At 38.5% G+C, this 24,518-nt stretch overlaps 1 protein-coding gene across 2 annotated transcripts in view; it reads left to right on the forward strand.

The window, feature by feature from the left end:
- LOC144956307 (putative sodium-dependent transporter YocR) overlaps nt 1–24,518 on the forward strand; it is a 45,087-nt gene that overhangs the window by 15,200 nt on the left and 5,369 nt on the right. Inside the window, exons 3-12 of one of the 2 annotated variants that reach the window (XM_078886800.1) lie at nt 918–1,014; nt 2,767–2,899; nt 3,256–3,439; nt 5,935–6,049; nt 8,718–8,922; nt 11,431–11,593; nt 11,929–12,063; nt 16,164–16,303; nt 21,834–21,925; nt 23,653–23,810. In XM_078886800.1, coding sequence (XP_078742926.1) covers nt 3,312–3,439; nt 5,935–6,049; nt 8,718–8,922; nt 11,431–11,593; nt 11,929–12,063; nt 16,164–16,303; nt 21,834–21,925; nt 23,653–23,810 — 1,136 coding nt within the window. In that variant the 5' untranslated portion in view covers nt 918–1,014; nt 2,767–2,899; nt 3,256–3,311. Of the gene's footprint in view, nt 1–917; nt 1,015–2,766; nt 2,900–3,255; nt 3,440–5,934; nt 6,050–8,717; nt 8,923–11,430; nt 11,594–11,928; nt 12,064–16,163; nt 16,304–21,833; nt 21,926–23,652; nt 23,811–24,518 lie in introns of those variants that run through there. The other variant, XM_078886799.1, reaches the window with a different exon arrangement.

Genomic DNA, 24,518 nt, shown 5'->3' on the forward strand with positions numbered 1-24,518 from the left:
ATGTGGAAGAACTGTTCAAAAGATCTTGTCTTAGTATAATGGAGAACGATCACTCCCTTCACAAATATATTGTTCTCCAAGAGAAGCCGTCGTATTTTATCAATAAAAACAAAGACAACACGTCACCTTAATTTATTTTTTTCTAACTTAGTGTTCGAATATTTTTTAACGCGCACTTGTGATTTAAATTAAATACTGTAATTTTTTCAATATACACACACACGTTCCGACTAGAGGACATCAGAAGAACCTATCTCAATTTATGTAATTAATAATATAAAGAAAATAAATATGTCGCTATTATTTCTTAATTCTATATTTATACATTTTATATGTATATATATATATATATATATATATAATATATATATATATATATATATAATATCCATTTTTAAATGAATAAAGTATGTATTATATTATTATTATTATTATTATTATTATTATTATTATTATTATTATTATTATTATTATTATTATTATTATTATTATTATTATTATTATTATTATTATTATTATTATTATTATTATTATTATTATTATTATTATTATTATTATTATTATTATTATTATTATTATTTTATTATTATTATTATTATTATTATTATTATTATTATTATTATTATTATTATTATTATTATTATTATTATTATATTATTATTATTATTATTATTATTATTATTATTATTATTATTATTATTATTATTATTATTATATTATTATTATTATTATATTATTATTATTATTATTCTTTTAACGCTTATGAGTTTAGTGGCATTATCTATATTATATCAATTATCTATCATTTTTTGTAAATCGCTCATTAGCATCGTTCTAGTCGTGATTCTCTATATATAGCTCATATTAACCACTACTCATCATCACATCATCCTAGTCGGTTCTCGTGTCCATCACAGAACGTCATCTTACCACACACCACCACTAAAATCACTCAAGATAAATGGTCATGTCCATCAAGAGGATGAGAAAACAACTAATGGTCGAAAAGGGGGAGTATCGGAGTAAAATCCAATGAAATGGATCGGGAACCGCACAAATGATTAGGAGTAGGAGATGATTTTTTTCCTTGTGGTTTATCGCTCTTGTGAACCGTATTATTTTCTTTTCTTTTCTTTTTTTTTTTTTTTTTTGCATATATAATGATTTGTAAACATTTGAATGTGTTCCTCTTAGTGGGGACCTGTGTCTGTTTCTGGACGAGACTTTTAGGAGATCTACTACAAATACTCTGACAGTCTGCTCTTGGAATCTGCATCTGTTCCCTATTTGAACACTCCCCCTTTGTCTTACTTTTACTCGTGTGCTTTCAATTGTAATTCTATACTTTTTTCACTTCATATAGTTTCCTTTTCATTGAGCTGACACGACCTAAATGTGTCGCAAGCGCCGTGAAACCTTAAAATGTACAAACAAAAATAAACATCCTCGGATCGAGCCTCACACGGCGCATCGTTGAGACCTTGGAAAAGACTCTTTACTCACATTATCTCACCTTATTCAGGTGTAAAATGTGTCCCTGGTCGTTTACAGCGCACAACAGGAGTCATGTCTCGTTCTTCATGGTGCATGTTGTTGTTGGTCAGGGACCCATTGTAAAGTGCTTGGAGAACGTTCAGTGGATATTGCGCTATATAAAAAAGCTCAAGTTATAACGCATTTAATCCTTCATGGGCTATGTGGTCTTGTGGTATGACACTCGCTTTCGGATCGGAAGGTCCTGGGTTCGAGTCTCGCTCGGCGCATAGTTGAGTCCATGGAAAAGACGCTTTACTCACATTCTCTCACCGTACTTCGGTGTGAAATGAGTACCGGGACGTTGACAGTGTACTACTACTACTACTACTACTACTACTACTACTACTACTACTACTACTACTACTACTACTACTACTACTACTACTACTACTACTACTACTCTATCCGAAAAAATTGTAATATCGCCTAACAGACCTCATGTCCCGTCCTACATGTTAAGTGTTCGTTGCTGTTTGTCAGGTACCCATTGTAAAGCGCTTTGAGCACTTTCATAGGATATATTGCCATATATAAAAGCTCAATTTATAAAATAAGTTATAATTAATTAACCCTTTTGAGACCGAGTTAGCTATACCAACATTATCCCTAACTCACTTTGTTCTCTTTCTGTAACTAAAAAAAAAAAATCCATCTCCATGTTTTGTTTAACATTAGAATACAATACCAGTTTAATTTCAAATTTTATTACTAACTGATTTAAGGCCTTTTGCTTCCTAATCATCCGATTGGGAAACCTCGGCTGCCTTTCTAATCTTCTGACAATACCTTTCACAGTTCACGGTCTTTTGCTATGGATGCTAAACTAATGTCAGAAGATCTTTTTTTGATTTTAGTTCTTGGTGATTTTGGAGGCGTTAACACTTTATAAGCTAATTTTTAAAAGGATGATTTTTAAAGTGAAACAATTCATATTTATTAACCCTCCCCTTACCACTCATAGGAAAATCGTCACATTTGTTACGATGCAGCTAATTTATTCTGATTTCATTTTGTTATAGTTATAACTATCTTTAAAAACTCGACACTGTGTTGCAGAGATCATTTTTTCTCTACAAAATATAGAATATAATTGTTACTTTTCTGTTTGAAAAATCTACTTTTATGTTGGATGAGTATGAAGTTTCTGACAGAATTCTGAAAAAAATCTGGTAAGATTTAGGAGAGAGTTAATTATTGACATAATAGATATATGTTTTATCATTTTTCCAGCCCGATCAAGGACGAGAAGTCACCGCGTTCCAAAGCAACCTTCATCTTTTTGTGACATGCATTGGATGTGCTGCTGGCACTGGGAATATATGGAGGTTTCCCAGGATTGTAGCAAACAACAGCGAGGAAAAAGGTATATCGATCATCATCATCATCATCATCATCATCATCATCATCATCATCATCATCATCATCATCATCATCATCATCATCATCATCATCATCATCATCATCATCATCATCATCATCATCATCATTATCAACATCATCATCATCATCAGCAGCATCAAATATTAATACTACTACTACTACTACTACTACTACTACTACTACTACTACTACTACTAGTATTAGTAGTAGTAGTAGTAGTAGTAGTAGTAGTAGTAGTAGTAGTAGTAGTAGTAGTAGTAGTAGTAGTAATAACACCAACAACGATTTATAAAAACGTCGATGATATTTTTATCTTTTAAATTCTTTACTTTTGATCAGGCGGGGGAGTTTTTCTGATCGTTTGGCTGTTGTTCCTTGTCTTGTGGTCCGTCCCTATGCTGCTTGTGGAGTACGGGATCGGGCGATACACAAAGAAATCAGTTGTCGGCTCCTTTCGGACTCTGTTCTCTGACAGAGTTATCTTTCTTGGCGCTTGGATCGTCATGGTCTCATTTTGCATAACGTGAGTAAACATTAATCGTGACTGGTAGCCTCATAACGAGATGAATTAGAAGTCCTATATTGGATTCTTTAAGCCCAAAATGTCAGACGTTGAATTGGGAACAAAAATATGATGTCACAAATCCGGTTCCAATCTCGTCTGAAGTGTAAAACCACTCTTTCCGGAGAACTGATTACCTACTTTGTGTAATTGATTTTCTGGCATCTTATTTTCTGATCTATATATATATATATATATATATATATATATATATATATATATATATATATATATATATATATATATATATATATACAGGGTGTCCATAAAGTCTGGGTACATAATAGAGTACAAATTCCTCTTTTTAAAAACGAATCTTATTCAATTGGGATGTAAAGAATCGTACTTTAACAACACGTGACCTCTGGAAGTATTTTTCAGCCAAATCTCCACAGTCTATAGCATAAATGAAAAATTAAAAATATATAGTGAAATACTACATGTATCCAGACTTTATGGACACCCTGTATATGTTTACAAACGTAAACACTGACTATTAGTAATTACTTTCAAGCAGTCAGTTAGTAAAATAAGATCCAGACCAAAACCAGCAACAGATTTTAATAGCCTAAAGTATGAAAATATACGTAATGCATTCAAAAACAAACTGACAAACAAACTTGAGTTTATACATATCAATGTGGAAACATACCCTGCCCGACAACACCAGAAATTGATATTGATCGACACTATCATTTCGGTCAGAGACGAAATTATTCCAAAGACAACAAATTTCAAAAGGAGCTTCTGTCCAATCCTCCAACAACTTTCAGAAGTACAAAAGCAACAAAGCTGTGTGGCCTTGAGTAAGTCACCTAGCTCTAGCTCAGTATGCGGCGACGCACTGCTGCTCACGCCTGGGTTATTTCAGTCTTCCCTTAGAATAGACCCTAAAGAAAAATTTCCCCTATTCAGGAAATTTTATCTTGTTATTATTTATTCCTTGCTTTGTTTGGTACCATTTAAATTATAAATTATAAATAACAAAGTTGAGCTTTATAGCCCAATATCCACTAAATGTGCTCAAAGCGCTTTACAAGGGGTCCCTGGTCAACAGAAACATTTAACATGTAGGACAATAGTTCGGACAATAGTTAACGACCAGGTACTAATTTTACACCTGAGTGTACACGGTGAGAGAATGTGAGTTAAGAACCTTTTCCAAGGACTCAACTATACGCCGAGCGCGAGGCTCGAACCCAGGACATTCCGATCCGAAAGCGAGTGTCATACCACTAGACCACATAGCTGCATTTCATACACATTATTTTTCAGATCTTTATCTTACATCTGTGCCTGTTCTCTAAATTGTCAAACTACCTTACTTTTAGAGACGATAACGTCATCATCATGATCATTGTCTTTTTTTCACCCTTGGTCAGGATATTGGCCACAGACAAACCGTTTCCATCCCTCTATATATCTTGACCTAACTTTTTAACTAACTCAACCCTGACATGGATTATATCCGTTGTTTATCCGGGTTACTTTGACCCCATGCATATTTATTACATTTTTATGAGACAAATTATAGACGTACGTAGTATCAAAGCTAATGTTTTTCATTTTTAATTGTTAATGGTAGTTGAATGAAAATATTTATGCACATGCTCATTTTTAATACATTTTATTTTCCAATTTTGAAAAGTAGCAAAAATCTCTAGGATTGAGTGAGTTAATCTCGTTTCATGTATCATTTATCTGTAATATCAACTTCTTTAATCATTACGTTCCACGACTCAATTCGAAGTACTTGTTTGGCGAAGACGTCTTCTGGTCAGCAGAGTCCTTTCGGCTTTGTCTGTTGTCCTTTATAAATTCAGCAGAAACTCTTTGGTCTTTGGTCACCAGATAAAATAAAATAAACTTCGAATAGGAAGGTCCTGGTTTTGAACCACGCTCGGCGCATAGTTGAGTCCTTGAAAAAGACACTTAGCGAGGCTCAAACCCAGGACCTTCCGACACAAGACCCCATAACCGCACTAAAGAATTGCACATTTAATTGAAGCTTTCATTTTATTTGACTCATTACGTATTTAGCGACGTGTACTTATTTGCAGGTCTGATAACCCAATTCCTTATGGGCTCATTGCTGTAAAGGAAATCTCAAAAAACGACGCAAAATATTATCCGTCATAGCAATGTTAAACTAGGCCCATAAGTGGGCTCGGATGTCAGACATGCATAAATGTGCACGTCGGTTGTTAGGGTTATAACAAAACAAACACGTAAGTAAAATTCTAACTCACTTTGTCATAAACAAATGCATAAGTAAAATTCTAAAACACTTTGTCATAAACAAATGCATAAGTAAAATTCTAAAACACTTTGTCATAAACAAATGCATAAGTAAAATTCTAAAACACTTTGTCATAAACAAAAGCGTAAGTAAAATTCTAACACACTTTGTCATAAACAAACGCGTAAGTAAAATTCTAACACACTTTATCAACCAGATGCTATTATTCTGTCATACTCGGGTGGTGTTTCTACTACACACTCTACAGCGCTTTTGTTGGACTACCTGCCACTCACGAGGAAAGTCAACAAATATTCCAAGATTATGCCAAGGTAAGTGGGGTTATGTGGTCTTGTGTCATTTGCACTCGCTTTCGGATTGAAAGGATTTGGGTTCGATTCTTGCTCGGCGCATAGTGGAGTCCTTGGAAAAGGCTCTTTATTCATATTTTTCTCTCATCGTACTGTAGTGTTAAATGAGTACCTGGTCATTAACTCATTAACAGTGTTGTCTCTGTCCGAAAAAAAAGTGAAATATCACCTAATATCGTCATGTCGCGTTCTACATGTTAAGTGTTGCTGTTGGCCATGGACCCCTTTTAAAGCGCTTTTGAGCACGTTTCGTGTATATTGTTCTATATGAAACGCTCGCCTTACGTCACACGGTCTTCACATGAAACATAGCGTGCTAAAATTCAGCGAGTGCTGTACAAACTCCCGAGAGCTCAAAACAGCGTGGTTAGACTGGTGATGAGAAAATCAAAATGTGATAGAGATACAGAAAAATTGCAGCCCATTCTTCGTTCACTAGATGAGAGGCGTCGGATGGCTTCGACTGTTGAGCTACCCTATCCCGTCCAGGCGGAGATGTCGTACCAGTAAGGTCACGAGTTTGAGCCCTATCGCCGCGGGGTTTTTTTTATTCTCTATTGTCTTTTGGCACTTTTCTACTCACCTCAGTTCTTGTTATTATTAATACTAAATTATAATGTTTTGTTTTGTTTTTCTGGGGTTTTTTTTTTGTTTGTTTGTTTTTTGTTTTTTTTTTTGTTTATTTTTTTTTTGTTTTTTTTTTTGTTTTTTTTTTGTTTTTTTTTATTGCTGGTTTAGATGCTAAAAGTTTGATTTTATCGTGACGTGATACATACAGGTCTGACATCCCAATACAATTATGGGCCTAGTTTAACCTTGTCGTAATGGACAATATTTTGCGTCATTTTTTAAGACTTCCAATACCACAATGAGCTCATAACAAATTGGGTTATCAGACCTGCAAAAAAATAGCACGTCGTTTTATAGCCAAATATTATGGTAATAATCAAGTTTGAATGTTTTACTACAGTGAAAGAACCTAATTTCCTATACTGAGAAAAACTTAAATTTCACATGTTTAAAATTTCTTTTCTTTAACTTCGTTTACTGGGTGGAGTCTTTTGACTTACCATGGTGGGCAAGAGGTCACTCGATGCGTCCTCTGTTTTCCGAGTTTGTCTTTGTCTTTGACTTCGAATGAGATTACTTGGTGTTGTCCTACTGGGCACTAGTATTTGGCTGGGTGGGAAGCAGTCAAAGGTATAGTTATAATCTTGGGAGATGTTAACTCCCCCCCCCCCCCAACCCCTTGTAAATAAGCTCTCTGTTATCGTGTACTGTTATATTTTATTTATTTTGAACATATTATGATTTGTAAACAGGTGAGGTATTCTTCTTATTGGGATCTTGTGCTTTAGTCTGGATGAGACTTTTGGTTAATTTCAAATTTAAAATTGAAAAATAAAATTGTGAAATTCCCTTTATTCATCCCATTGGGGAAATGTTATCTCTAGGGTATATTTCAATGGAAGACTGAAATAATCCAGCGCAGCGGGTAATTGAACTCGGTATCTTTCAGGTCCGAAGCAAAGGCAGCACGGCTAAGCCACGCTGCCCCCTATTATCGAATTAAGTCCACTCATTGTTGCTCTTAGAATCTGCATTGGCTCCCTTTTTAAACAAGTTGCCTTAGTCCTACTTAATTTTTCTCGTCTGCTTTTAATTGTAAATCTCAGTCCTGTTTACTACTTCGTAGAATTACGACATTTTGGTTCCAATTTTAGAAGTTTATGAACATTTCTACGTCATTAAAACTTATTGAAATTGAAAGTTAATTGAGCTTTATATAGCGCAATATCCACTAAATGTGTTCAAAGCGCTTTACAAGGGGTCCCTGGTCAACAGCAACATTTAATATGTAGGACGGGACATGCCGCCTGTTAGGCGATATTACAAATTTTCGGACAAAGACCACGCTGTTAACGGCCAGGTACTCATTTTACACCTGAGTATGGTGAGAGAATGTGAGTAAAGAGCCTTTTCCAAGGACTCAACTATGCGCCGAGCACGAGGCTCGAACCCATGACCTTCCAATCCGAAAGCGAGTGTCAAACCACTACACCACATAGCCCCACAAGTTGATGCCAGAGTAGCCTGTATAGTTTTAAGGATTTAAAGTCTTATCAAACCCTTCTGTGGGTAAATTGTTGATCTATAAAGATAGCTATAGCGACTTCTATTTTCATCTCCTTAAAACTACGAATTTTTAAATGTTCAACTTAGGCAGGTCTGAAATCTAGACAATTTTGACTATCCGATCACCTTGTGCTCGTCCCGGCCTTGTTGATCATCATTCTGTTCTCATTCTTCGGCTCGCTGTTCGTGTAGTGAAAGAACCTAATTTCCTATACTGAGAAAAACTAAAATGTCAAATATGTAAAATTTCTTTATTTTAAACTTCGTTTACTGGGTGGGGTCTTTTGACCTCCCACGGTGGGCAGGAGGTCACTTGCTGTGTCTTCTATCCCTCTAATGTAAGTTTTCTGAGTTGCCCTTTGTCTTTGACTTGGAATGAGATTACTTGGTTTTGTCCAGGGCAGTAGTTTTTGGCTGTGTAGGGAACAATCAAATGTGTAGTTATAATCTTACAATTCAACTTAGTTTTTGTTTTCTTTCTTCCACTTCAAAGGACAGCAGATATCTCCCAGTCCTCACCACGTTCTCAGCAGTGGCGTTGGCCTGTTTCTCTGTCATCAAGGGAGTGAAGACCATCGAAAGAGTGTCCCTTGTGCTCGTCCCGGCCTTGTTGATCATCATTGTGTTCTCGTTCTTTGGCTCGTTGTTCATGCCTCACTCTTGGGATGGGATTGCGTACCTTTTCACACCAGACGTTGGTGAGTATAGATAATCGATATAGAAAGAACGAAATTAATGTCACTACAGCAATTTTTAATAATGGATTCACATGTCAATCAGACATTAAACGGTTTTTTGCATTTTCTGAAAGAATATGCTACCCAGAACATTTTACTCTTTATTTGAAGTAAATCGGGGGATTTTTCATGAAGTTATGGTCAAATGTATGGGAAAGGTATCCAGCAACTTTTCTCAAACTTCATACTTTTTCAACTTGACAAGCTGTAAAAATTATTTAGAAGTGAAATTAAGCTATGACATTTCCCGAAGATGTACAAAAAGGGTTGATTTAATCATTGACATTCTAAGTAAACTTGGCAATATCTCAGTCCAAACCTTTTCATCTTCCGACTGATTATGTCATTCACTGTAACCTGTGGATTTTTCTCTGCATAGAAATTAGGGAGGAAAGAATGTACACCATTAACAGGGCACCTAGTGATAGTTTTGTTCTATAGGTTTTATTTTTGTAAATGTCTCAATAAACATTGTAAGTTTGTGGGAAATCGCCTTCGTGAGTGGTGTGCGAATGATGTGAGGATTCTGTCAACTTAGCAAGATGTTCCCGCAAATTTACCTCTAGAAATGATCCTTAAAACTGAATCTGAAGACATTTTTGGACTCGCAAACATTGTGTGCGGTTGGGGTAAATGTGCCTTTGTGAGTTGTGTGAGTGAAGTAATTTATGAAGTGTTGATGTAAAGCGCACAGGGCTTGTCATAATTATGCGCTGTATAAACAGTATTTATTATTTATCAATTATGATTAGAAATACGTTTTGTCAGATTCATCATTACCACCATGATCTGGTGCCTTGCTTCCAAGCGTAAGCAGCAGATACTTTTAATGATTCTCACAACACTATGTTATGATGATCTATCCAGGACGCAAACTCATCGTGGCAATCGTGTACGGTCTCGAACCCGCCCGATAGCTTCGTCACAACGCACCGTTCAACTAGACGTTCTGCGGTTTCGGGCTCTTGGCCACAAAGGGTGCATACTGGACAGGTGACAAGTCTCCACTGATAAAGCGAGCGTGCCGTGATGCAGGTTCTCAATCGAGGCCGATTGGCTGTCACCTAGGACTTCATATAGATGTCGCTGGCTGTCGCCAAATGTCTCCTGTTGTTGGTGCAAAAGCCTGGCAACTTCTCCTTCAGTTTCGAGAAGTCGATGTCCCCGCCCCATCGAGGGATCTAATTCGTCCAAACCGACTTTCGATCATGCCTGTTCAATCCTCTCTATCGTTCTTTTTCCTGATGGTCTCCACATTGCTTCTTCCTTGTGTCCCATTCCAAACCGACTTTCGATCATGCCTGTTCAACCCTCTCTATCGTTCTTTTTCCTGATGGTCTCCACATTGCTTCTTCCTTGTGTCCCATTCCTAATGTTGTCCACCAATTGCATTCTCTGTCTTCCTGCTGCTCGCTTTTCAATCTATCATTCGTGTTGCCACCATATCCTCTATCCCCTCTCTCCTTATTACGTAATTAAAGAAACTTGCCTAGGTGGAGTTCCCGGCATCACATAGTGGGCAGGGAGGTACTTGTTCTGTCTTCTATCTTGTAGCTGTTTTCCAATTGCTTTTTGTCCTTGTCTGGGAATGAGATTGCTCAGTTTTGTCCTGACCCTAGCTGGATTTCTTGGCTGGCAGGGAAACCATCGAATACATAGTTACAGATTTGGGTATTTTTTTCATTTTAACATATTATGATTTGTAAACGTGTGAGTGTATTCCTCTAAGTGGGATCTTGTGTTGGTGTCTGGATGAGACTACTAGGTGATCTCAAACTAATTACACTGATGGTCTGCTCTTGGAATCTGCTTCTGTTCCCTATTTATACCATTTCCCACACGTCTTAATTTTTCCTCAGGTCCTTTTAATTGTAGATCTACAATATTTTTACCATCCAATTTTCTATCCTTTTTACTGGCGCTGATATGACCTAAATATGTTGCAAGCTCCGTAAAACCCTTAAAAACAAAATCAAAAGATCCTTGCCTGTCAGACCGTAGCCATCGTTATGTTATAGCTGACACAGAAATTATAGTCATCGTTATGTTATAGCCTGACACTAAAATCGTAGTCATGTTATCGTATAGCCTGACACTGAAATCGTAGCCATCGTTATGTTATAGTCTGACACTGAAATCGTAGCCATCGTTATGTTATAGCCTGACACTGAAATCGTAGCCATCGTTATGTTATAGTCTGACACTGAAATCGTAGCCATCATTATGTTATAGCCTGACCTTGAAATTCAAAAGTACTGGCAGTATGACGTCATTATTTAGTTTTTTCACCGCATAGTGAGTTGTCGTTAGTAGAGTTCATGGAAACAAGTCATTTCATTGGTTGAACTATTGAATTCAACTCACGATTTGTTTTCTTTTGTGGCAAAAGACTGGCATTTTGACGTCATTTTTTGGTCAGTGTCAGGCCATAACTTCCACATTACGACAATCAAAATGCTTTTTTCACAGATTCGTTCACGGATATCAGAACTTGGATCGACGCATTGAGTCAGAACGCCTTCGATACCGGCGCAGGCACCGGTTTGATGCTCACATTCAGCTCCTACATGACAGCGCAACACGGAATTGTGCGCTACTCCAGAGTGGTTCCTTTGATGAACAACGCTGTCAGGTGAAGAGAAAGACAATGTGTGTTGTTGTTGTTGTTGTTAAAGTAATAATAGTAATGTGGATGATGATGATGATGATGATGATAATGACGACTACGACGACGACGACGACGATGATGATATGATAATGATGATGATGATGATGATGATGATGATGATGATGATGATTGATGATTATGGTGATGACGATGATGATGATAATGATAATGATGATGACGTGACAACGATGATGATGATGATGATGATGATGATGATGATGATGATGATGATGATGATGATGATGATGATGATGATGATGTGACAACGATGATGACGATAATGTGTCATACTTCCACAGCCTGATCTGTGCTATGGCTTTGTTTGGTGGAATGTTCTCAACCTTGATCACCCACCATGGTCACATGACCAAGGATGACATAGTTCACATCCTCAAAGACAATGGACCAGGGAACACCGGCCTTTCATTTATATGGTATGGTGTCTTATGGTTATGGCGACATGCATATATATTCAGGTCTTAAAACCGAAGGCAATAATGAACTAATTTAACAATTTTGTATTGGACAATATTTTGATTTGGTTTGAGGGTATGTATTCCATTACAGCAATGGACCCATACGATTTAAGTTATCAGACCTGCAAATAAGCTTACGTCAAGTTATAGGCTTCATTTTGAAATGTGATTACCATCGCCCAATCCGGGTGTTAATTCAGAGAGGAAAGAGAAGAAGTCACAAATATATATATATATATATTTAATATAACACACTCGTGTAAAGTTTTTTTTTCGAACACACACACGCACACACACACACACACACACACACAGACATACACACACACACGATTTCCTCGAACACATCACACTGTTTCCTCGAACTCACGGTTCGTTCGAACACAAAGTTTTCTCAGAAACACGATTCCCTCGAACTCACGGTTTCCTTGAAGACAAGGTTTTATCAAACACACGATTCTCTCGAACTCACGGATCCCTCGAACGCACGATTCCCTTGAACTCTCCGTTTCCTCGAACACACGGTTTTCCTCAAGCACATTCGATTGTCAGTAATTTTTCATTTATTGTTCTTTCTATCCGATTTTCACAAACTATAGTTCCCTCGAACTGTTTTAAATGTCCCGAAGAGTTCGAGGAAACATGCACTATAAGATTAGAAATTCATTATTTTATTAATAAAGGGTTTGAGAAAAAAAATGTAGTAACCAAGGTTTCAAAAATTATTTTTAATTCCTTTTATTCATCCCCAAGGGAACCTGTCTTTATGGTTTTTCCTTAGGAAAGATTTGAATTAGAAGAAGAAGAAGAAGAAGAAGAAGAAGAAGAAGAAGAAGAAGAAGAAGAAGAAGAAGAAGAAGAAGAAGAAGAAGAAGAAGAAGAAGAAGAAGAAGAAGAAGAAGAAGAAGAAATCGGGTTTAAGCCAGAATTTCGAATACAATAGGACTGGTTACAGAATTTCAATGAATTTTAAACCGAGACAGAAGAATGTGTGATGTCATGGCTTCCATTATTTCCCATTGTATCTATTCTCTACCATAAAAAATGATGCCCTTCCGCCACGACATTATAAAACATCGTAGCCTAGGCATTCCTTGAAGGTATATAGATAATTCATCAAACAAGATGTCTGAATCACCCATGTTGTCCAAGTGAGCAAATTGTGGATTATGCCCAAGGAGAAAAAAAAAATGAAAGGGCCTTAAGCGGGACTCGAACCCGCGATCTTCCAGGTCACAGTGTAATGCCTTAACCACTCGGCCACTTCGTCCTACATAACGAAATGGAAAAAAAAACCCAACGTTTCATGATTGCGTCTAAACATTCAACTTCCATCATCTGGGCAGATCATCCCGCATGACACCAGTCTCTGATTGTGGGTTACATATCTATATTCCTTAATAACACAAACTTCTACTGATGGAGTCCCTAAACCTCAGTTGGTAGAGCTGTCGCTTTACACGCAAAGGGACCGAGATCGATCCCGGGTGCAGGCGAGAATCTTTTCTGACACCCCCACTCCCCTGTTCACCCAGCAGTAAACGGATAGCTGAGTCTGTTAGAGTTGGCGGAAAGTACTTTGCGATAGACTAACGTCCTATCTAAAGAATAATAATCAATTGCTATTATCCGTTTCACGCTATATAAACTCCGGCTCCATGAGGCGAATGGCTCTGAAAGACTACAGCTTCTGAGCTGGGGTCCTTTGACCTCTCATGGTGGGCAGGAGGTCACTTGCTGTGTCTTCTATCACCTTACATCTGCTTTCCGAGTTGCTTTCTATCTTTGACTTGGAATGGTTTTGTCCTAGCCCTTGATGCGGTCCTTGGATGAGAGGGAAACAGTCAAATGTTAGTTTTATTTTGAGAGATGATTTTGATATTTTTTCCTAGTAAACCATCTCTCTGTTATGTTTTGTTAGTTATGTTGTTTCTTTTTTTTTGTCCTGGGCAGGTGTCTGGATGAGACTTATAGATAATCTCAAACTAAGTACACTGATAGTGTGTTCTTGGGATCAACATCTGTTCCCTTTTCGAACTAATTCCCTTTGGTCTTATTTTCTTTTGGGTGCTTTAATTGTAATTGTCGAATATTTTCGACTATCCAATTTTCTTCCTTTGTTACTGGCGCTGATGTGACCTAAATGTGTTGCACCATCATCATCACCATCACTGACTACCACCACCACCACGCCCACCACGACCCGTCACCACCACCACCACCACCAACACCACGATCACGACGACCATCACGACCATCATCATCATCACTACCACAACCACCACCACCACCACGATCACCACGACCATCACGACCGTCATCATCATCATCACTACCACAACCACCACCACCACCACGATCACCACGACCATCACGACCGTCATCATCATCATCACTACCACAACCACCACGATCACCACCACGATCACCACGACCATCACGACCGTCATCATCATCACTACCACAACTACCACAACCACCACCACGACCATCACGACCGTCATCATCATCACTACCACCACCACCACCACCACCACGATCACCACGACCATCACGACCGTCATCATCATCACTACCACAAACACCACCACCACCACGATCACCACGACCTTCACGACCGTCATCATCATCACTACCACAACCACCACCACCACCACGATCACCACGACCATCACGACCGTCATCATCATCACTACCACAACCACCACCACCAACACCACGATCACCACGACCATCACGACCATCATCATCATCACTACCACAACCACCACCACCACCACCACCACGATCACCACGCGCACCACGACCCGTCACCACCACCACCACTACCAACACCACGATCACCACGACCATCACGACCATCATCATCATCACTACCACCACCACCACCACCACCACGATCACCACGCCCACCACGACCCGTCACCACCACCACCACTACCAACACCACAATCACCACGACCATCACGACTATCATCATCATCACTACCACAACCACCACCACCACCACGATCACCACGACCATCACGACCGTCATCATCATTATCACTACCACAACCACCACCACCACCACCACGATCACCACGACCATCACGACCGTCATCATCATCACTACCACAACCACCACCACCACCACAATCACCACGACCATCACGACCGTCATCATCATCACTACCACAACCACAACCACCACCACCACCACCACCACCACCACAATCACCACGACCATCACGACCATCATCATCATCACTACCACAACCACCACCACCACCACCACGACCATCACGACCATCATCATCATCACTACCACCACCACCACCACCACGATCACCACGACCATCACGACCGTCATCATCATCACTACCACAACCACCACCACAACCACCACCACGATCACCACGACCATCACGACCATCATCATCATCACTACCACAACCACCACCACAACCACCACCACAATCACCACGACCATCACGACCATCATCATCATCACTACCACAACCACCACCACCACCACGACCATCACGACCATCATCATCATCACTACCACAACCACCACCACCACCACGATCACCACGACCATCACGACCATCATCATCATCACTACCACCACCACCACCACCACCACGATCACCACGACCATCACGACCGTCATCATCATCACTACCACAACCACCACCACCACCACGATCACCACGACCATCACGACCGTCATCATCATCACTACCACAACCACCACCACCACCGTGATCACCACGACCATCACGACCGTCATCATCATCACTACCACGGCCACCACCACCACCAGCATGACTCACTACCATCACCACCACCACGCCCACCATAACCATCACCGACACCACCACCATCATCATCATCACCACCACCACGATCAATACCACCACCACCACCATCATTCACTACCATCATCATCATCATATAATCATCACCAACAACACCACCTTCACCACCACGACCATCACCACCACCACCACCACCACCACCATCATCATCATCAAATCCACCACCACCACCACCTATAATGATTACCTCCCCAGGTTGCCACTACTATTCAACAACCTCGACACACCAGGTCGGGCTGTGGCCTTTTTCTTCTTCCTCTGCCTGTCCTTCTCCGGTCTGACATCGTTGATCTCTAACATTGAGATGTTCACTCGAACCATCACTGACTTTGGGGGTAAGTAAATGAGAAACCACTGTGATCCCTTATTCTGAAAAAAAAAAAAAATAGAAAGAAAACACGTAAATTTTGGCCAGAAAACTCGTCCTTCAAAAAAAAAACGATAATTGAAACTACCCTCATCTCGGCAAAAACACTTTATGATTAACGTCTATCAATTAACGGGGGTGGAGGTGGGGTTAGTTTGTACTATTAATGGGGAAGGAGGGGGGGGGGGGTAATCTTTTAAGGGGTTTTCTTTTATGTATTTTTTTACTCTTATTTCCTTTTTTTTTTGTATTGATTTTATTGTTTGTTTGTTTGTTTTCGTCGGGGGGGGGGGGGGGGGGGGTTGTTTGTTTGTTTCTTTTTTTTTTTTTCTTTTTTTTTTCTTTTTTTTTTTAAATGTTTCTATTGCTTATTACGTTTAATCTTGAAAAAAACATGTTTTGACGAATATTACTTAATACTAATTCACGATTTGAAATTGGTTGTTTACGTTTTTTTGTTTAACCAAATTTAATTCTTGCAGTACTGACAATCACTAATATCATCACCACCATAATAATAGAGAGCCTCGCCTTTGGCCGACCAACCTCCGCTGCACGTCCAACTCGCCTTGAGCATGCAATCTCGTAAAATATAAAGATTTTTTTAAAAACCTACCTCTGTTTCAAAAACTAGCATCTTTCAACTTTCTAAGAAACATTTTGATTTTTCAGAACTTTAGTTCGTTAAAAAAATACCGGCCAATCTGACCCGTTGAGTCGAATGAAAACGAAATCTTGTTGTTTACACGGTTCAAAGGAAATGCCTTAAATAAGCTTTCATGGACTTCCTGTGTTGTTTTTACAGTGTCACGTGACCGTTTTGAGAAATTTGTCGTCTGCTACAAATAATTAGACCGGTAGGGGGTAGATATTTTCGTTGGAGCAGAGAAAAAAGTGAGTATTATTTCTTGGACTTGTAGAGAGGCCTAGGGTCCACCAGCAGTCAAGTTGATTGAATAAAAGAAAAAAAGGCCTTTTTTATCCGCCGCCACCACCACCGTGAGAGTGGAGAAGGGGGGGGGGGGGTGTTGCATGAAGACGAAAGGGAGACGTGTCGCTTGGTGACCTTGTGTGACGTAGAGCATCTCAAGGATGCTGGCAGCAGTTGCAGGTGTTCTTAACCCTTAACGGCGAAGCTAATTTTTTGCTTTTAGATAATAGTTTGCTTTTATCTTTATTATTGTTAACGGGGAATACAGCGTTTCCACCAAGAGAGCAGTCAGACTATCGCAACTCGGACTTCAATTGTCTATAATCGTTTTGCCGTTACTTGTCTTTTGATGATAGAAGATTTGGTGTTAGGTCAAAGATCGAATTTCGCCGCTAAAAGGTTGCATTGCTACTGGATTTGCCCCCCCCCCCCCCCCCACCTTTTTTTTTTTCTTCTTTTTTTTCACCTTAGTATTGTTGATTGCTATTTCCTTTTTTATGATTAGCAAGTGCCGTAGGAGTCTCACAGGATGCAGGAGTACTGCAATTAACCCTTTGCCAGTGACACTGATTTTTTTTTGTTTTCAAATAATAGTCTTCATTTATATTATTTTTTAACGCAGAAAAAAAAAAAAACGTTTCCACTATAAGAGCAGTAAGAATATTGATAAAAAGCGCTTTGAGCACGTTGGGTGGATATTGCCCTCTATAAAAGCTCAAATTCTTAAATTGTAATTTGTTTTTTGTCTTTTGATGAAAACGGTAAGATTTTATTTTTGGTCCAAGTAAGATTGATATTCGCCTTTAAAAGGTTAAGTTGTTTTGTTTTTTCAGGTTTTTTTGTTTTGTTTTTCAAATGCGGATACGCTGCTTCTTCCTTTTTTTTTTCCTCAACTGGCAAGCTATCGCTGTACTTACCCGCATGGCTTGCACACACAAAAGGAAACATCAAGGTCACAAAACCTTACATCCAGGTCACAAAATCAGACAACTAGGTCACACATCAAGACATCTCTGTTTCGTTTGTTCCAAGATAGCAAAACAAACCAGACGTCTTGGAGTTCGAAAGAGCTTTCCATAAAATATTTGGTATTTGCAAGACCCCCAGAAACCAATTCCCTATACAGCTCTTGTGCACGGTTACTTATGACCTTGATTTCTTTCGTACCCACCCCCAAAATCCCACTTATTGTGTGTTATAGGCAGAACATAATAAATAGCTGGGCTGCCACATGCGTGACTAAATTGGCCAAAGAGAGAATCTATACTTTGGCATTAGACACCAATTACCTGATGTCTTGGTTTTTAATCCTAGCCGAGTGAGAGAGAAAAAACAAAACAATCATACATGTATCTGCAAACAGCAGAACGTTTTCATTTTACAATGAGATGGGAAGGGGAAGGGATAACACTATGACAAGAGAGAGGAGGAGAGAGAGAGAGAGAGAGAGAGAGAGAGAGAGAGAGAGAGAGAGAGAGAGAGAGAGAGAGAGAGGAGAGGAGAGAGATGGGGGGGGAATGGGGGGGGGGGGATAGTAAGGGGAATGGGAAAAGATGAAAGAAACAATGGGTTGCCTGATGACGTAGATCAAAGGATTGTTACAGCGGTGTTCACGGTGCGTACTTCGTGAAATTTTAACCTTTTACAGTGACACTGATTTTTTTCTCCAGATGGCTTATGCAGAATAGATCGTTTCCACCAAGAGAGCAGTAGTAAGAGTATATTTCGACTCGGGCTTCAATTAAACTATACATCGCAAAGCTTGTCTTTTAATGATAACATTAAGACTAAGATCTGGAGTTTGGGGAGTGTAAGATGGAATCTCGCCATTAATGGTTAAAATTGTTTTGATTTTTTAAAAAATAACACACACACACACACACACACACACACACACACACACACACACACACACACGAGCGCGCGCGGTCACGACAGCGAGGACCATCTATTGCTTGTGTTGCAACGGTAAACCAGTTTACGTGTACGTAGATCCTGAGGCTAGATGCCCCGTTACCGTGTACGTAGGCACTCCCGAAAAAAAAAAAAAAAAGAAAGAGACACACACACACACATACACACGCACACAAACACACACACACACACACACACACACACACACACACACACAGTCTCGCATCCGCTACGAACTAATTTTGCGCACCAATTTTTACTGCACTTATGCACCAAATTGCATACCTATCTAGGGACACTTTTTTCCGTATCTTTTTCTCAATAAACTTTTTAAAAAACCTTTGTTTTGCGCGGTTGGCGGCAGGCGGCAGGCGGCAGGGCACTTGGCACTAGGGGGCACCAACCATTGGACAGACGAAAAAAAAACACGATTTCGCGAGGAATGAATCATAAAAATAGTTAGGATATAATTTCAAACACAACTTTTGAAATTCATCAAGGATTTTCTGGTACCGAATGTTTTTTGATAGAAAACAAATGTAGCTTCAAATCTAAACTGCTTTTGACGGTAAGCGGTAAGTTTTTATTTATTTTTCTGTCCAAACGAATGATTTGTCCTGGTTATAGAAGCTAAGTATTGGTAACACCGGCTCAGCTCTCTAGTAATAGTTGCAATAATAATAACAGTAACAATAAAATAATAATAATAATAATAATAATAATAATAATAATAATAATAATAATATTATATATAATAATATTAATAATAATAATAATTATTATTATTATTATTATTATTATTATTATTATTATTATTATTATTATTATTATTATTATTATTATTATATTATTATTATTATTATTATTATTATTATTAATTATTATCATCATCATCATCATCATCATCATCATCATTATTATCATCATCATCATCATCATCATCATCATCATCATCATCATCATTATTATTATTATTATTATTATTATTATTATTATTATTATTATTATTTATTATTATTTATTATTATTATTATTATTCATTATTATTTTTATTATTATTATTATTTATTATATTGTAAACAAAGATCAATATAGTCATCATGAACGCTATCATCATCACAATCATTTTCAACATTCTCATCATCATCATTAAATTAAAGTATGCCCTTCCGCCACGACATCATAAGACATCGTCGCCAAGGCATTCCACGAATGAATAAAGATAATTCATCAAACAAGATGTCTGATGTCAACAGGAATCACCCATGTTGTGCAAGTGAGAAAATAGTTGGGTTAATAACCATGATGTACACTTCGATAACCAAGCTTCTCGGATAGTCGTCATAATTTTTAAAAAAATAAAATAGCAGTGGTTGGTAAACATAGCAAACTCCACAGGTTGAATAATCGATGGTATTTGTCTTATGGGCACGATCTATATTACATTTCCATGTGCTCGAGGTCATTGGTCATATTGCAAAGTGTGCTCAAAATGACCCACATAGTGAAAAGTGTTCACAGTTTGAGAAATATCCTACGTTACAATACGATTCAATAGTCTGATGTCACGCCGCCAGGCAACGGCGGCCATCTTGGTTCTAAACAAAAAAAATTATTACTTTTTATTTTTCATGCTGGCGAGAAATTTTCATATGTCTTGTGACCAGAATGTGTAAAAGTCAAAACATGATCAAATTTATGGGTTTTTTTCCTTTGGATACGCTTTATGCTCGCCGGAGAAATATTTCATACGGGCGTCCGCCATTGTTCCGATAGTTTAGAGCCAGTGTTGCTAAGTTACCATGCGTCATTGAAGGAAGTGACGTTACGGCTATTGAATCCCATTGGTAATTTTGCTCAGCATGCCTCATGGGTATGTTTTCAACTTTCATAAACAAAGCAGCGTGTTTAGATACATTGAGAAATGTCCAATCGTTGTACAGCAACAGATCATGTGATTGGTGACGAGGTTGGACGAAAACATGAATATAGATAGAATGCGCTTGGCTAAGAAGCTCATAACATTGCCATCCGGAAGTATAACGGACCAACACACAAAACGGTGTGTATCCATGAACGTTTATAGTCAGGTTAATACAGTTCAGTGAGCATTACTCATAAACGCAGATGGCAAAAAACAATAACAGAGACCTGAGTGACGTCATCTTCGAACTATCTATAGATCGCTCCCATTAAAATACCCACCGTTCTACAACTTAATCAATAGAGAGCCAACACAGGAAACTATGTGTAAATTTTAATGCTTATAATACGGTCGATAAAATCGTGTGATAACTAGTCACCCATCTGGCGGTATAAAAACAATAACAATAATCAGAGATAGGTTAATTTCATTTACGTTTTTGTTTATAGATAGTATGCAGATGACGTCACTCAGGCCTTTGTTATTGTTTTTGCCATCCGCGTTTGTGAGTTGTTTTCACTAAACTGTATTAACAAGACTATAAAAGTTCATGGTGACACAGAGTTTGTGTGTTAATCCGTTATACTTCCGGATGGCAATGTTGTGAACTCCTTGGCCAAGCGCATTCTATCTATAACCAAACAAGTATGCTTGGCCGAGCACGTGTGAAGTTGTGTCACAAATTCCATAGTTTGATTGGTCAAATATCTACTGGTTAATACCATCTAGTCCCCAGAAAGATTGCCATCCCAGCCTGTTTTGTTTTGGTATTTGGAATCAGCCTGATGTCATCTTTGAACATCAAAATTCTGGACAATCAGGTATGGCATGACTGGACCTACATCTTTTTTTTCACTGAAAGTAAAAGAGGTGGGGGGGGGGGGGAGGATTTGAAAAGAGACATCGAGAGAGTGGCAGTGATGGAGATGCTGCTGCTGGTGGTGGTGGTGATAGTGGTAGTGGTGGTAGTGGTAGTGTTTGTAGTAGTAGTAGTAGTAGTAGTAGTAGTAGTAGTAGTAGTAGTAGTAGTAGTAGTAGTATAGTAGTAGTAGTAGTAGTGTAGTAGTAGTAGTAGTAGTAGTAGAGTAAGTAGTAGTAGTAGTGAGTAGTAGTGTAGTAGTAGTAGTAGTTAGATAGTAGTAGTAGAGTAGTGGTAGTAGTAGTAGTAGTAGTAGTAGTAGTAGTAGTAGTAGTATAGTAGTAGTAGTAGTAGTAGTTAGTAGTAGTTAGTAGTAGTAGTAGTATAGTAGTAGTATAGTAAGTAGTAGTAGTATTAGTAGTAGTAGTATTAGTAGTAGTAGTAGTGGTAGTAGTAGTAGTAGTAGTAGTAGTAGTAGTAGTAGTAGTAGTAGTAGTAGTAGTAGTAGTAGTAGTAGTAGTAGTAGTAGATGAGGATGAAGATGAAGGGAGAATGATGAGGGAGAAGAAGTGGGACTTGTCACAAATATTGACCCAGGCATTCTTAATACTAAAATCCATAGTGGGTTGACTTTTATGGTTAGAAAAATAAAGTGAGTAAATATAACTCCTATAGATAGTATGCCCTTGGCTAAGAAGCTCATAACATTGCCATCCGGAAGTATTTGGGACGAACACACAAAACTATGTGTAACCATGAACTTTTATAGTCTGGTTAATACAGTTCAGTGAGAATAACTCACAAACGCGGATGGCAAAATAAACCAACAAAGGCTTGAGTGACGTCATCTTCGAACTATCTATATACGGGAACAACACAAAACAACAACATTTCGTGTTTGTTGTTTGTCTCCTGATGAAGGCCAAGGGCCGAAACGTTATTTGTTTTGTACTATTCCCGTATATATGAGTCACATTTACTCGCATTATTTTTTCTATCCATCTTATTATTGGATCATTTCGGCACCTCCAGCGTAGCCATCGTAAATTGATAGATAGTTTGCGCTTGGCTAAGAAGCTCATAACATTGCCATCCGGAAGTATAGCGAACCAAAACACAAAACTGTGTGTATCCATGAACGTTTATAGTCAGGTTAATACAGTTCAGTGAGCATTACTCATAAACGCGGATGGCAAAATACAATAACAAAGACCTGAGTGACGTCATCTTCGAACTACCTATAGCCTGACACTTACCAAAATAGACAAGTCTTTGGCCAAGGAGTTCACAACATTGCCATCCGGAAGTATAACGGACCAACACACAAACTCTGTGTAACCATGAACTTTTATAGTCTGGTTAAAACAGTTTAGTGAGAACAACTCACATACGCGGATGGCAAAAACAATAACAAAGGCCTGAGTGACGTCATCTTCGAACTATCTATAGATAGTATGCACTTGGCTAGAAAGTTCACAACATTGCCATCCGGAAGTAAAACTGGCCAATACACAAAATGTGTGTAACCTTGAAGGTTTGTAGTCTGGTTAATACAGTTTAGTGAGAAGTACTCATAAACGCGGATGGCAAAAAAACAATAACAAAGACATGAGTGACGCCATCTTTGAACTATTCCTATTATGTTAACGATGGCTACGCCTCTAGTCTTTGGTTGACTTTTCTCTCCAGGATTTTGTGTGGGGTTTTGGCCTCATCGTGAACGGGATGGTGTTGGTTGGTGCAGTCATCGCATTCGGGCCGGATCGGTTCATCAATGACCTTGTCAACAACTATACTCTGGCCGGCCATGATTGGAGGCTCCACCCCCTTTGGAAATGGGTCATCATGTAAGCTCAGGCCCAACGATTTGGTCGGCTATGTGGTCTAGTGGTATAACACTCGCTTTCGGATCGGAAGGTCCTGGGTTCGAGCCTCGCTCGGCGCATAGTTGAGTCCTTGGAAAAAAAAGGCTCACTTACGAATCTTCTCTCACCGCACTCAGGTGTAAAATGAGTACCTGGCCATTAACCTGGCCGTTGTTTATGTCGGAAAAAAGTGTAATGTCGCCTAACAGGCGTCATGTCTCGTTCTACATGTTACGTGTTGCTGTTGGTCAGGGTCCCCTTGTTAAGCGCTTTGAGCACAAGGGATATTGCGCTATATAAAAGCTCAAATTTTAAATTTAAACGATTCGATCTTTTGTTTTCCTTTTTGTTTGTTTGTTTTTTAGTTTGTTTTGTTTTGTTGTTTTTTTTTTTTTGTTGTTTTTTTTTTTTTTTTTTTTTGTTTATTTGGTTTTTTAAAGTATTTTTAAATCTTTTTATTTATTTTTATTTTTATTATTTAAGACACCGAGAGAATTACCAAGAGACGCAACTGGAGAAATGTAATTATATATCATTTACATTCATCATCGTCCTCGTTAAACGGGCTCTTTCATATAACGCGACATCCACTAATTGTGTTAAAAGCGCTTTACAAGAAGTCCCTGGTCAACAGCAACACATAACATGTAGAACGAGACACGACGCCTGTTAAGCGATATTACATTTTTT

This window comes from Berghia stephanieae, chromosome 11 (assembly GCF_034508935.2).
Source record: "Berghia stephanieae isolate SIO BIC M18660-M18661 chromosome 11, UCSD_Bste_1.3, whole genome shotgun sequence".
In the NCBI taxonomy this organism is placed as follows: domain Eukaryota; kingdom Metazoa; phylum Mollusca; class Gastropoda; order Nudibranchia; family Aeolidiidae; genus Berghia; species Berghia stephanieae.